Source organism: Dipodomys merriami, unplaced genomic scaffold, assembly GCF_024711535.1.
Source record: "Dipodomys merriami isolate MVZ:Mamm:240054 unplaced genomic scaffold, mDipMer1.0.p SCAF_7, whole genome shotgun sequence".
In the NCBI taxonomy this organism is placed as follows: Eukaryota; Metazoa; Chordata; class Mammalia; order Rodentia; family Heteromyidae; genus Dipodomys; species Dipodomys merriami.
In genome coordinates this window covers 7,635,196-7,648,968 of record NW_027206290.1, presented here as the reverse complement: position 1 = coordinate 7,648,968, position 13,773 = coordinate 7,635,196, and the positions used below count along the sequence as shown (strand labels likewise).

Sequence of the window (13,773 nt, the reverse complement as noted above, 5' to 3'; positions counted from 1 at the left end):
CAAATGATCACAAACAAGGCCACACTAAAGCTACCAGCACGACTATGTTTATTGCAGCACTATTTACTGTAGCTAAGATATGGAACCAACTCAGATGGCCCTCAGTAGATGAATGGATCAAGAAAATGTGGTATACATACACAATGGAATTCTATGCCTCCATCAGAAAGAATGACATTGCCCCATTTGTTAGGAAATGGAAAGACTTGGAAAAAATTATATTAAGTGAAGTAATCCAGGCCCAAAGAAACATAGGTCCCATGGTTTCCCTTATTTTCAATATCTAGTATATGTCTGAGTCAAGCAGAAAAGGTCAGATAAGGTGATGTTAGGGAAATGAACCCTAAGATATGTGTTCAAATGTTTTTTTTCTTTCATGCAATTGTTTCTAACACATTTATAAGATTATTTCTTTGTTGCTTTGTATGTCCCTCCCCAACAGTATAACTCCTGCTTTCACTGTATTTGATGTTGGTATAATTTGTGGAGGGGAAGGGAAAAAACAAATCGTTTAAATAGGGATACAGGTGGACCCATTGCAACAATGAGATGTACAAGTCATTATGTCGAAAACGAACTTTACAACTTGGTGGGGGGGGGGAGGGGGAGCATGGAGGATTGGGGGGTGCAGGGGGAAGATGGGAAGGGATGGGAAGGAGAAACAAAGCAGGCTACAATGCTTGATAAGAAATGTACTCATTATCTTGCCCATGTAATTGTAACTCCTCTATACAGTATTTTCACAATAAAAAAAAAAAGAATCAGAACCCCAAAGGAGCAAGCTACCAATTCTGAGTAGTTAATGGAGATAGTTGTGGATTGGTGGGGGAAGGGTCCTCACAATCTATGATCTTGAACATTGACAGTGACTATGAGCTCCTCAGGAGGAGAAAACTTCAGGATGTACACGGGTATCTGAGATAGAAGAAATGCCATATACAGAGTGGGAGAATGGCAAGGGATTTCTGGGATTAAGAAGTGCTGAGTTTGCCCACTTCAACACCCGAATTTTCCCTTAAGCCTTTGGGTCTCTTTAGACCCCAATGGTGAGAAAAATTAGCTTAAGTTAATGTATTAATAGCCTGTTTCTTCTAGGCATGTCAGATTGCATTAAATTATCCAAAGAGGAATCCCTAAGGCTCAAACTTAAATAGTAATTTTCACAATGGTACTCAAGAAGTACAGGTGATTTGTAGATTTCATTTAATAACTTCTTCTTAGTGGAAAATATACATCACTTAATCTAGTTAGCAAGATGGAGTTCAGTGCTGCTCATAAAAAGCTATACACTCTGGGAAATAATAAACATTTTACTATAAACCTGGCTTTGCCAAATAATCCAAACCATCCAGCATTTCAAGTATGGACATGTCTGCAGATGCACCTCTCCTTCTCCTCCTCTTTTTTTTTGGCCAGTTTTGAGGCTTAAACTTAGGGCCTCGGCACTGTCCCTGAGCTCAAGCCACATCTTCACTTCCACTTTTTTGGTAGTTAAGTGGAGACAAGAGTCTCAGGGACTTTCCTGCCCCAGACTTCCAATGGTAATCTCAGATCTCAGCCTCCTGAGTAGTTAGGATTAAAGGTGTGAGCCAAAGGCACCGATTCTTCCTTCTCTTTGGAGACAGTGTTTCACTATGTTGCCCAAGCTGGCCACAAACTTGAAATCTTCCTCTGTCAGACTTCTGGTTTCATAGGTGTATGCTGTGATGCGTGGCTTCTTCTTTTCTTTTACCATTGCTCTCTCTGCTATTTGTCTGACAAATTGACTAAGCACTAGCTACTAGCCATTACCAAACTGATTTAGTTACACTGTTGTTTGTTGTGCTTATATTTAATTTCTTTTTAAGGATTATAAAGTTTTCCAATATGGAGACACTTGAATCATCACACCACCAGGGAAACTGATTTTTAAACTAGTTATTTTATTTATTTATTTATTTTTATTTTTTTTGTCAGTCGTGGGGCTTGAACTCTGGGCCTGGGCGCTGTCCTTCAGCTCTTCAGCTCAAGGCGAGCGCTCTACCACTTGAGCTACAGCGCCACTTCCGGTTTTCTGGTGGTTTATTTGAGATAGGAGTCTCACGGCCTCATCTCTCCTGCGCGGGCTGGCTTTGAACCGCGATCCTCAGATCTCAGCCTCCTGAGTAGCTAGGATTACAGGCGTGAGCCACCAGCGCCCGGCAACTAGTTATTTTTAAAATTAGTAGGATTCCCTATGATTTTCTACCTTTGTGCTTTGGCATTTTTCAAGTAAAGATTTTTTCCAAGTATATATCAGGGCCAAAAAAATTGATTCTCTCAGAGCCTAGTCTGAAAGCCAGTTTATGTTCATATGTTATTAGCCAATGAAAATGTTGGAATAAATTGTATATTTTCCATTCTATGTTCTATATATCATTCTATGTTCAATATCTCATAGAATTTCATTTCCTCATTTTGAAAAAGAGGAAAATGAAGTGCAAAGATGTTCAATACTTTGGTCGGGATCCTGCAGAAATTGCATGAGAACAAAGAGCCCAGAGTTCCTAGTTCCCTTCTCAACACACAGTTCAAGTGCAAAGCAGGAGTGATTCAGATGGTTTTACGAATATTGCCTCTCACTACAGTATTGTACCAGCCAGGACCTGGAGGGGTTTGCTGCCCATTCTGCAGTCTGAGAAAGTGAAGAACACTGCATGATTTATGAGGAAGTGGTTTACAACAAGGCTGTGAAAATGGAAAAATCAGAAGAGGAATAAAAGACTCTCCTTCAAGTCAATTAAAGCCTGTGTTTCTTTCTAGGTAGTTACTACTGATAGCAGCACTAAAGGGAATACAAATTTTATTAGTGTCCATCACCTTGTCAATGGACACTACTCACCACTGATCAGTGTGATGGGTGTGTGAACAAATGCTATCCTCACCTCAGCTTTACCTAGAGCAACTCCTGCGGAGTGAGCACATGATATGAACGCACAATCTTATTAAACATACAGCTGCTCTTAGTTCCTGTGTCATTCTTATTTTAATTGGAAATTATTCTGTCAATTGTTTTCAAGAAGTACAATGTAAAGGGCTCTTAAGCAACCTAGTTAACAGATACTACATATTAATATTTGAAAGTAGAACACATTTATTAAAAAAACTATTTTCGGTGATGGGAGAATGAAAGGATTTTTGTTTGAAATAAGCCTCTTGCTTATAAGGAAGAAGAAATTGGCTTTTCTAATCAAGGGCTTTTAACAGAAATTTCATTGTATCATCACGGATAGAATTTCTTGACACATTGTTGCTCCTGGCAACAGTAGTATTAATGTATGATAGAGGGAAATAGACAAAGGATGCCAGTATCAGCTTGGATAATAATTGAATGGCTTTAATTTTCTTTTAGAACTGGTTGCTTGGCTTTAATAATAGTCCAAAGGTTGGCCAGTAAAACTGGGAGGTAAATAGATATATGTACACATTTTTGCTTTATCTCAGTGGAAAAAATTAACACAACTGCAATGGTCTCATTTCTCACAAGACACAATGAAACCAGATCATTTGGGAAAAGTAAAAGTGTAGCTTCCATTTCTTCCTATTTTGATTTTCTCGGTTTCTTTTCAGATTTAAAAATATTCTTTTTATAGACAACAAAGAAAGGTCTGAGCCGACATGCAGCATTCCACAGGGTACACTGAGTATCCTTAGATTCAGATGTAGTATGATTTTCAGAACTATATTTCTCAGGTTGTCTCATTCAATTTAAGTAGGAACGTGAGACAAGTTGTCTTTTAGAGGTACCCAAGACTATTCCTTGTGTTCAGAGGCAATATTAGCCATGTTTTTTCCTCTTAGTGGATCTTCAATCAAAAGTGTGAGGATGATCTATCTTCCTTTGAGTGCTGGTCCAGAGCTCAGGGGGTGTCAGAAAGGAAAGAGACACCACACATGCTCTGTTCTCTCTGCTTGGGGGCAAAGACTGTGTACCTGTGATTGTGTTAGATGAGTGGCCCAGTAGAGGTGTCATCTGCTGTGAGATTCACACTGGGTATAACACATCACACACACACACACACACACACACAAACACACCATATGCATGTAGGCACAACTTATCCTCATAAAGTCGTCTGCTCTAATAGAGAGAATAGGTTCCTCACATATAATCCTGGACCTAATGATGTAATAATTACAATTGTGAAAAATATTCATGAAGGAAAAGTACAGGTACCACACAAGGGCCTAATTTAGTTGGGAGCCATGTCTGAGGATGCCTCCTTGAGAAATCTTTAGATTGAGAAACAAAGGAGGATATGGCCAAGGAAGGCTGAGACTGTGGAGAGAAGAGGATGCACTGGGGACTAGAAGAGGAGGTGTAGAGGGCCAGAGGCAGGAAGGCATTGGAAGCACAGGATGCCACTATAAGAGATGGGCTGCAGTAACAGGCCCATGGTGGGGAAGCTGAATGTTCTGGACTTTTGGCTCTGTTCTGGACATGGGTGCCCTGCCTATAGAAAAGTTTGTTTTGATGGTTTGTACTGTTTTCTCAGGGAGGCAACACGGTCAGATTGCTTTCTAGGAGGATTTCCAGGACAGCATGAGGATTCAGTGCTCCCATGAATGAGGACTGCCACGGCCTTTGATGAGCCTGGCAGGAACAGGGAAGAAGGTGCCTATGGCCACGGTGTCTTTGAGAAAGACGAGTGTGGGGTACAAGGACAAGGACATTTTTTCCCTGGCTTTCTGGAGAAGGTAAAGTGAAAGAAGGAGATGGAAAGGCATTGTTAAGGAGGTGATGTGAGAGCTGAGACATGAAGAGACTGCAGAGGAGAGGGAAGGCACCAAGGGACAAAACCTGGGGATGACAACTCACAGAGCAGCGGCTGAAGATGTGACTTGTTCATTGGGTGACTCACTAGCGTTTGGAAGCCAAGAGATTTCACCTACAAAGGCAGCTTTCTGTATGCTCTCCTCAGAGAGGAGGACCCAGAAATATAGGCCCAGTTGAATCATGGCTGTGTCCTGTAGGGGGAGGCAAAAATAATACCTCTGTCTGCTTGACCTCTGTTCTCCAGTCTCAATCTACTCATAGAGGTCTGTGATCTATAGAATAGGCTTATTTTAAGGTTGGAAGGGACCCCCAGCTCTTGGGGATCAGGGTGGGAGAGAGCTTGCAGAAGTAGAGGCTGTTAAGTATAGACTCCCGTGTTTAGAAGCCTGGAGCTGGAGAGTCAGGCACTGTGCCCTTTACCACAAATACTTCTGGAGAATGAGGACCAACATCTGCTCCCAGGGGCTCACCAAAACCATTGTACTACCGTGAGACTAGGGTGACTCAGAGGAAGGCAGCTTACCAGCTTTTGTAAAGAAGTGGCAGTCAAATGTTTATTGCAGCCTTATTTACCATAGCTAAGATATGGAACCAATCCAGATGCCCCTCAGTAGATGAATGGATCAAGAAAATGTGGTATATATACACAATGGAATTCTGTGCCTACATCAGAAAGAATGGCATTGCCCCATTTGTTAGGAAATGGAAAGACTTGGAAAAAATTATATTAAGTGAAGCCAGGCCCCAAGAAACATAGGTCCCATGGTTTCCCTTATTTTCAATAACTAGTATATGTCTGAGTCAAGCAGAAAAGGTCAGATAAGTTGATGTTAGGGAAATGAACCCTAAGATATGTATTCAAATGTTATTTTCTTTTATGTGATTGTTTCTAACACATTTATAAGATGATTTCTTTGTTGCTTTGTATGTCCCTCCCCCACGGTATAACCCCTGCTTTCACTGTATTTGATGTCAGTATAATTTGTGGAGGGGAAGGGAAAAAACAAATCGTTTAAATAGGGATACAGGTGGACCCATTGCAACAATGAGACATACAAGTCGTTATGTCGAAAAATGAACTTTACAACTTTGATGGGGTTGGGAGGAGGATTGGGTGGAGGGGTGAGGGGGGAGGAGGATGGGAAGGGATGGGAAGGGGAAACAAAGGAGGAGGCTACAATGCTTGATAAGAAATGTACTCATTACCTTGCACATGTAATTGTAACCCCTCTGTACAGTATTTTCACAATTAAAAAAAGAAAGAAGTGGCAGTCAATCAGCTCCCACTGCAGTAGCAAGCTGAGGACATCTACCAGGCATTTGTTATGTTAAAATATGTTCCAAATAGAATTCAGTAAGCCCACCCCCTATTTGTTATTTATAATACCTTTTGACCACATTTTTTCAAAACAAAAATGTTAAAGGAAAATTCAAAACTACAAATTTGAAATCCCCCACTCCCACATTATTACATGGTCCAGTGGAATCATAGAGGCCCTCTGTTAGTCCTGCTTTGTCGTTAGTTGTGCTTAAATTGTTGGGTGGGTGGGGAGCCAGTGGTTTACTCCTGTAATATTAGCCACTCTGGAGGCTGAGATCTTAGTATGTCAGTTTCAGGCCAGCCCAGATGGGAAGGTCCATGAGACACTTATTTCCAATTAACTACAAGAAAGCTGGAGCTATGACTCAAATAGTAGAGTGAAAGCCTAGACCATGAGTTCAAGTCTCCAGACCAGTACACACACACACACACACACACACACACACACACAGTTGTTGTATGATCTGCCGAGTGAGACACACACACACACACACACAGTTGTTGTATGATCTGCCGAGTGAGACACACACACACACACACACACACACACACACAGTTGTTGTATGATCTGCCGAGTGAGACACATACACACACACACACACACAGTTGTTGTATGATCTGCTGAGTGAGTGTTTTTCCCTGCCCTTAGTTTGGTTGAGAATATGCCTCCTAAAAAACAAATAGTGTGCCAGAAGTAAAGTAAAAGTGAATGTGCTTAGCTGAAGAAGCAAAGTACAATTTGAGCTTTGTTGAAATGGGGCATTATTTTAACAATGTTTGGCTGCATTATGGGATAATGAATCCAGCACCTGTAATATAGCACTAAACTCTATGCATGTGAGCATGGATAGTTTTCCATCAATGGTAGTCTCCTTGGAATCACCATTTCCATTATACTTATAGCTACTGAGGGCCGAGTTTTTAAAAAATGTTTTTTATTGTGAAAATACCGAACAATTACATGAGCAAGGTAATGAGTACATTTCTTATCAAGCACTGTTGTCTCCTCCTTTGCTTTTCCCCTACCATCCCTGCCCTTCCATCTCCAGGACTACACTCCCCCCTACCCCTGGCTAAATTGCAAAGTTCGTTTTTCGACATAGGTCTTGTACATCTCACCTGAACCCCTATTTAAACTATTTTTTCCCTTCCCCTCCCCAAATTATACCAACATCAAATACAGTGAAAACAGGGGTTATATCGTGGGGGAGGGACATACAAAGCAACAAAAAAATCACCTATTGAGGGTCAATTGTGTTAACTAAAAACATAGGCACAGCATTTCTTTTTTAAAAATTTTTTTTAAAAATTATTTTTTAAAATTATTGTGAAAATATCTAGTATAGGTATGAGTCAAGCGGAAAAGGTCAGATAATGTGATGTTAGGAAAATGAACCCTTAAATATGTATTTTAATTTTTTCGTTTCTTTCATGCATGTGTTTCTAACGCATTTATAAGATTATTTCTTTGTTGCTTTGTATGTCCCTCCCCCACAGTGTAACCCCTGCTTTCACTATATTTGATGTCAGTACAACATGTGGAGGAGATGGGGACAAACAAGTCGTTTAAGGATTCAGGTGGACCTGTTGCAACAATGAGAAGTACAAAATGTCATGTCAAAACCAACTTTACAATGTCGGTGTGTGTGGGGGGAGGGGGGTATAACTGGGTGGGGGGAGGGGGGAGGCTGGGAAGGGAGGTGAAGGGTAAACAAAGGAGGAGGCTGCAATGCTTGGTAAGAAATGTATGCATTATCCTGCCCATGTAATTGTAGCCCCTCTGTACAGTATGTTCTCAAATAAAATAAAATAAAAATTTAAAATTATTGTGAAATACCATACAGAGGGGTTACAATTACATGGGCAAGATAGTGAGTATATTTCTTATCAAGCATTGTTGCCTCCTCCTTTGTTTCCCCATACTATTCCTTCCCCTCTCCACCCCCCCACTCCATACTCCCTTATCACCACCCCCCCTCACCGCCCCCCACCCCGCCAAAATTGTAAAATTCGTTTTTTGACATAACATCTTGTACATCTCATTGTTGTAATGTGTCCACTTGTAACCTTATTTAAATGATTTGTTTTTTCCCTTCCCCTCCACAAATTATATCAACATCAAATACAGTGAAAGCAGGGTTTATACCATGGGGGAGGTACATACAAAACAACAAAGAAATTATCTTATAAATATGTTGGAAACAGTCACAAGAAAGAAAACAAAAACATCTAAATCCTTATCTTGGGGTTCATTTTGCCTAACATCAACCTGTCTGACAGTTTCTGTTTGTCTCAGACATATACTAGTTATTGCAAATAAAGGAAACCATGGGACCTATGTTTCTTTGGGCCTGGCTTACTTCACTTAATATAATTTTTTCCAAGTCTTTCTAATTCCTAACAAATAGGGCAATGTCATTCTTTCTGATGGAGGCATAGAATTCCATTGTGTATATATACCACATTTTCTTGATCCATTCATCTACTGAGGGCCATCTGGGTTGGTTCCATATCTTAGCTATGGTAAATAATGCTGCAATAAACATAGTTGTGCTGGTAGCTTTAGTATGATCTTGTTTGTGATCATTCAGGTAAATGACCAAAAGTGGGATTGCTGGGTCATAGGGGAGCTATCCTACGTGGAGTCTTTTGAGGAACCTCCACACTACTTTCCAAAGTGGTTGAACAAGTTTATACTCCCACCAACAATGCAGTAAGATTTCCTTCTGGCCACATCCCCTCCAGCATCTGCCATTATTAGAGTTCTTGATTATAGCCATTCTAACTGGGGTGAGGTGGTATCTCAATTTTGTTTTGATTTGCATTTCTTTTATGGCTAGGGAGGCTGAGCAGTTCTTCATGTGTCTATTGGCCATTCTTATTTCCTCTTCAGAGAAGTTTCTCTTTAAGTCTTTAGCCCACTTATTTATTGGGCAGTTGTTTCTTTGAGGATTTGTTGTTGGGGGATTTAATTTTTTGAGTTCCAAGTATATTTTAGATATGAGACCCTTGTCCATTGTATGGCTAGTGAAGATCTCCCAATCCATGGGCTTTCTTGCTAGCTATGTCCTTTGCCATGCAGAAGCTCTGCAGCTTCATGCAATCCCATTTGTCCAACCTTTCTTTGATTTGTTGTTTCTGGGTATCTATTAAGAAAATTTCAGCCTGTAGACACAGCATTTCTTTAGGCCAGCAATAGTCTTGATTACATGTCTTGATTTTATGTGATTTCAATGTGTCTTTCCTGAAATAGATCCACTTTTTTGTAAATATCACCAGAAAATGAAGCAAGGAGTCTGTTGGAGATCATGCCTTTGGTCTGTCCAGGAAGACTACCATCTTGCCCTTCTTATAAATCCATAATTTCTTATAAATCCATAATTTTCCCCTTTCTTTTAAAATTATTATTCTTAAGTAGTTGTAAAAAGGAGTTGTCAATAACTAGTATATGTCTGAGACAAGTAGAAAAGGTCAGATAAGATGATGCTTCTAATGTATTTATAAGGCACCACATGATTTTTTTTTGTTGCTTTGTACATCCCTCCCCCATGGTATAACCCCTGTTTTCACTGTTTTTGATATTGGTATAATTTGGGGAGGGGAAGGGAAAAAACAAATTATTTAAACAGGGATACAGGTGGACCCATTGCAACAATGAGATGTACAAGAGGCTATATCAAAAACGAACTTTACAATTTAGGCAGGGGTGGGTGGGGGAGCGTAGTTGTGGAAATGGGAGGGAAGGGATGGTAGGGGAAAAACAAAGGAGGAGACAACAATGCTTGATAAGAAATGTACTCATTACCTTGCTCATGTAACTGTAACCCCTCCTCTGTACAGTATTTTCACAATAAAAAACTTAATTTTTTTTAAAAAAAGGAGTTGCCATTTAACAGTTCTTAGAAACGACTCTTAGGTTGCTTCCCACAGTGGTTTAAAATTTTAAACGTTTAGCCATTTTCTTTCTAGCCTGGAACCTTTTGTCTTTTGCCTTTTCCTGTCATAACTTGGAAAAAAAGTCAAGATGGACACCAAGATTTGAAGGGAAAGCCGAATGTATGCGGTTATTGCTGTGGTCTGCACCAAGTTCAGAGGTAAAAGTTCTATTTAGAGTGCCTGCATCAGCATATGCAATGACAGGTGGGGCTGCAGATCCAGAGTTCCTGCGTGCACCATACTGGGGGCCTCAGCCAATGGGGATGGCTCTGAACCCCAATGGAGTTGTATTTGAAAGTGAAAAGTGGGGGCCACAGAAGAGGCTGATATAGAGGAGAGTGTGAAGGGGCTGTGAAGCACTCTGTGCTAATCGACCTAGAGGCAGAAGGCAGTGCTCCGAAGAGGACCAGAAATCCTCTATAGCAGGATCTCCAGGCCTGCACACACTACAGGGTGGAGAACCAAGGGGAGGGTGCTAAGGCACGGACTGGGATGAGCCAGCCTGAAACAGACTTGTAAGATGAATGTGTGTATACATATAGACCAAGCATGCCTCATTCATTCCTGGCAGACAATAAGGTTGATGGATTGTTTTACACCATACCCAGGCTGATGCCTCCTCCTACACCAGAGGAGATGGGCAGGATTTAAGGCAAGGTGGGGTATGTGGCTTCAGATGCATGGGCCAACTACCATGGACTCGAAGGTTGTACCCACTCATTCCTTTGTACACACTCTCCAGGGAGGCTCCAACTTGTACTTTTCTGGGGGTTTATGGAAAAGCCAGAAATGGTTGTTTCCAGGGTGGTGGTTTTCTTGAATAATAATTAAAAAAAAAGATGTAGGCTGATGAAATGGCTCAGAGTAGAGAGAATAAAAGAGAATGTAGATAAGCATTGCCTTCCTATAAACCTTACCCTAGGGTCTGATCAAGTGTCCTACAGGCGAAGTTCCAGCTGCCAGTCTTAGGAAGAGAAGGCGTGGGCTCACACAGGAGCTAAGGTGTGGAATAGGAATGGCTGTTTAGAAGATGGAAGAGGAGGAAGAGGAGGCTTTTCCAGCTAGCACAGGAACAGCCTGTCCGAGCTAGGGGGTTCTCAAGAAACCATAACTTTTAATCATTGCACCAATATGGGTCAGGCTAGATTTATTTCGAGTCCTGTGTTATTCTATGGCTGTCTGTTTCTACATGTGTAATGATAGGAAGAAAAGCATTAACTAATCACAAGGGACAGATTTACAGCCCTGCTTTTCTCTTTTGTTTAGGATCTTTATTTTTAAATCAGAAAGAGCAAGTGTGTGAGGACAGGGCCGTGCTTTGAAGCCTGACAGCAGTTTGTTGCGCTTCACTCATTTATGAAAAGCCCGAGACATTTGGCTGGTGATCATGGTGTACCGTGCTTGAAGGACACGGTGACTTACCTGCTGCTGCCTCCTTGTTTGGAAATAACTTGTTGTCAACTGCCATGCTGATGTCATAGAACACCTCATCCTCATTTCGGTCAGCGTCAAACTGGGGGAAATCAGGACAGACAAGTGTGGAACATGAGAAGACATAAATTAGCTAATTCTAAAATGTAACCATCTGTAATAAGTTAAAGCACTAGAGTCACAAACGAGGCATTTGAGGGTCTTTAAGCCAAGATTACACATTATGTAGGGAAGAATAAGGAATTCACTTATGATTAAGAAAAATGTGGAGCACACTTTCTCCTTTTTTTTTTTTTTTTGACAGTCCTGGGGCTTGAACTCAAGGCTTGGGCACTGTCCCTAAGCTTCTTTTTGCTAAAGACTAGCACTCTACTACTTGAGCTACGGCACTACTTCCAGCCTTTTCTGATTATGTGGTACTGAGGAATCAAACCCCAGGCTTCGTGCATGCTAGGCAAGCACTTTACCACTAAGCCATATTCCCAGCCCTGAACATTTTCTCATAAAGCAGGTTCTGAAGAGACTATGGAAATTCACCCATTATTTTGGCTCAGTTTTTCTCATAAGAAATGAAAATATAGTTATAAACAACATAGGGAGAATTTTTCTAATTTATTGTTAAAAAAGAAGAAAGATTAAAACAATTTCCAAACCATATTTAAGATCCTGTATTAGATACTACAGATATTGTATTAATGATGTAGTTGTACAGATTCAGATGTAATGAACATTATAGAACGAAATATATAAAATTTAAAATTTATAAAATTTTGCAAAATTATAAAATGACATTATTAAATGAATAAATTCTGGCAACATGACCTTCTTGGGTGCTGGATATTTTGTATTCCTATCAACAGCTTTTGGACGGGTGAAGCTGGGGTTGAGGGGTTTGCAGCAGCCTTCACACAGTCTGCTCTGCTAGGACTCTTGCAGACATTGTTAAAGCCACTTCACTCCCACACCGTGATCAGAGGCTGCAATCCGATTTTTTTATTTTCTATCATTCCTGATGGGCATGAGACTCTTGTTCCTACTCTTTTAACTCATGTTATGTCCTGGGGACCCTGGGGAACATTCTAATTTAATATCACAACAGCAGCTATTGAATTGGCAAAGTTTTTTTTTTTTTTTTAACACAAACTGATGACATTCAGTATTAGAGAGGTTGTATGCTTAGTAGAGGGAGAACTGGCTTTTAAATCATCAAATATTTTGTTGATTGTTTTGCACAAGCCATATTATTCATCAGTAGTTATCCACTAGGAGTATTTCCTAGGAAACGTGTCTGATGGGAGACAGTTTTGGTAGCCACAGAGCAGAGGGTGGGAAAGTCACTAAATAACCTACAGCACACTGGGCAGTCTACTCACAACAAAGGATTATCTCACCTAAAAAGTCAGCAGTGTCAAGGCTGGGAAGCCCCAGTTACCCCATGCATTCTTAGCTCTAGGATTTCCAAACAGTATTTTGAAGCTAAAGTAGCATTTTTTCTTTTTAGAAAAAGATTTTAAGGTATAAGAATATCAGCCACTCTGCAATGCTTGGTAAGAAATGTACGCATTATCCTGCCCATGTAATTGTAACCCCTCTGTACAGTATGTTCACAAATAAAATTAAAAAAAAAAAGAATATCAGCCACTAATTTTAAACTACAAAGGGTAAGCCAGTGGCAAGTATCTGTAATCTTGGTTACTTGGTAGTGATGATGGAAGGATCAGGAGTTTGAGGCAAATTCCTGAAACTAACTAACCAGCTAGCTAACTAATTAACTAAAATCCTAGCAGAAGAGATACTGCAGAATAGGTAAAAAGAGATAAGAGTTCCTACGAATAAAAGTTTATTGCCTGGGAATGTGGCTTAATGGTAGAGTGCTTGTCTTGCATGCATGAAGCCCTGGGTTCAATTCCTCAGTACCACATAAGCAGAAAAAGCTGAAAGTGGCGCTGTGGCTCAAGTGGTAGAATGCTAGCCTTGAGCAAAAGAAGCTCAAGGACAGTGCCCAGGTACTGAGTTCAAGCCCCAGGACTGGCCAAAAAAATATTATTTATGCTGGGTGTAGTAGCCTGGCCTGTAATCCTATTTGGGAGGTAGAAATTGAGATGAGGCCATCCTTAGTTTGAGACTCTCTTTCAAGTAACATAATGGTATATGTGATGACACATGCTATGTTTGCAGCCTCTCAGGAACTATAATAGTAGAACTTCTATCTAGGGAGGCCCAGCCTAAAGTAGAGATCCTATTAGAAAAAAATAAGAGCAAAAGGGGCATGGCTCAAGTGGTAGACTGC

General features: G+C 40.5%; 1 protein-coding gene across 3 annotated transcripts in view; it reads right to left on the bottom strand.

Moving 5' to 3' along the window:
• Positions 1 to 13,773, bottom strand: part of Ak5 (adenylate kinase 5) — a 251,680-nt gene that overhangs the window by 109,562 nt on the left and 128,345 nt on the right. For all 3 annotated transcript variants that reach the window (XM_070007330.1, XM_070007332.1, XM_070007331.1), the window contains exon 7: positions 11,475 to 11,565. In XM_070007330.1, coding sequence (XP_069863431.1) covers positions 11,475 to 11,565 — 91 coding nt within the window. The remainder of the gene's footprint in view (positions 1 to 11,474; positions 11,566 to 13,773) is intronic.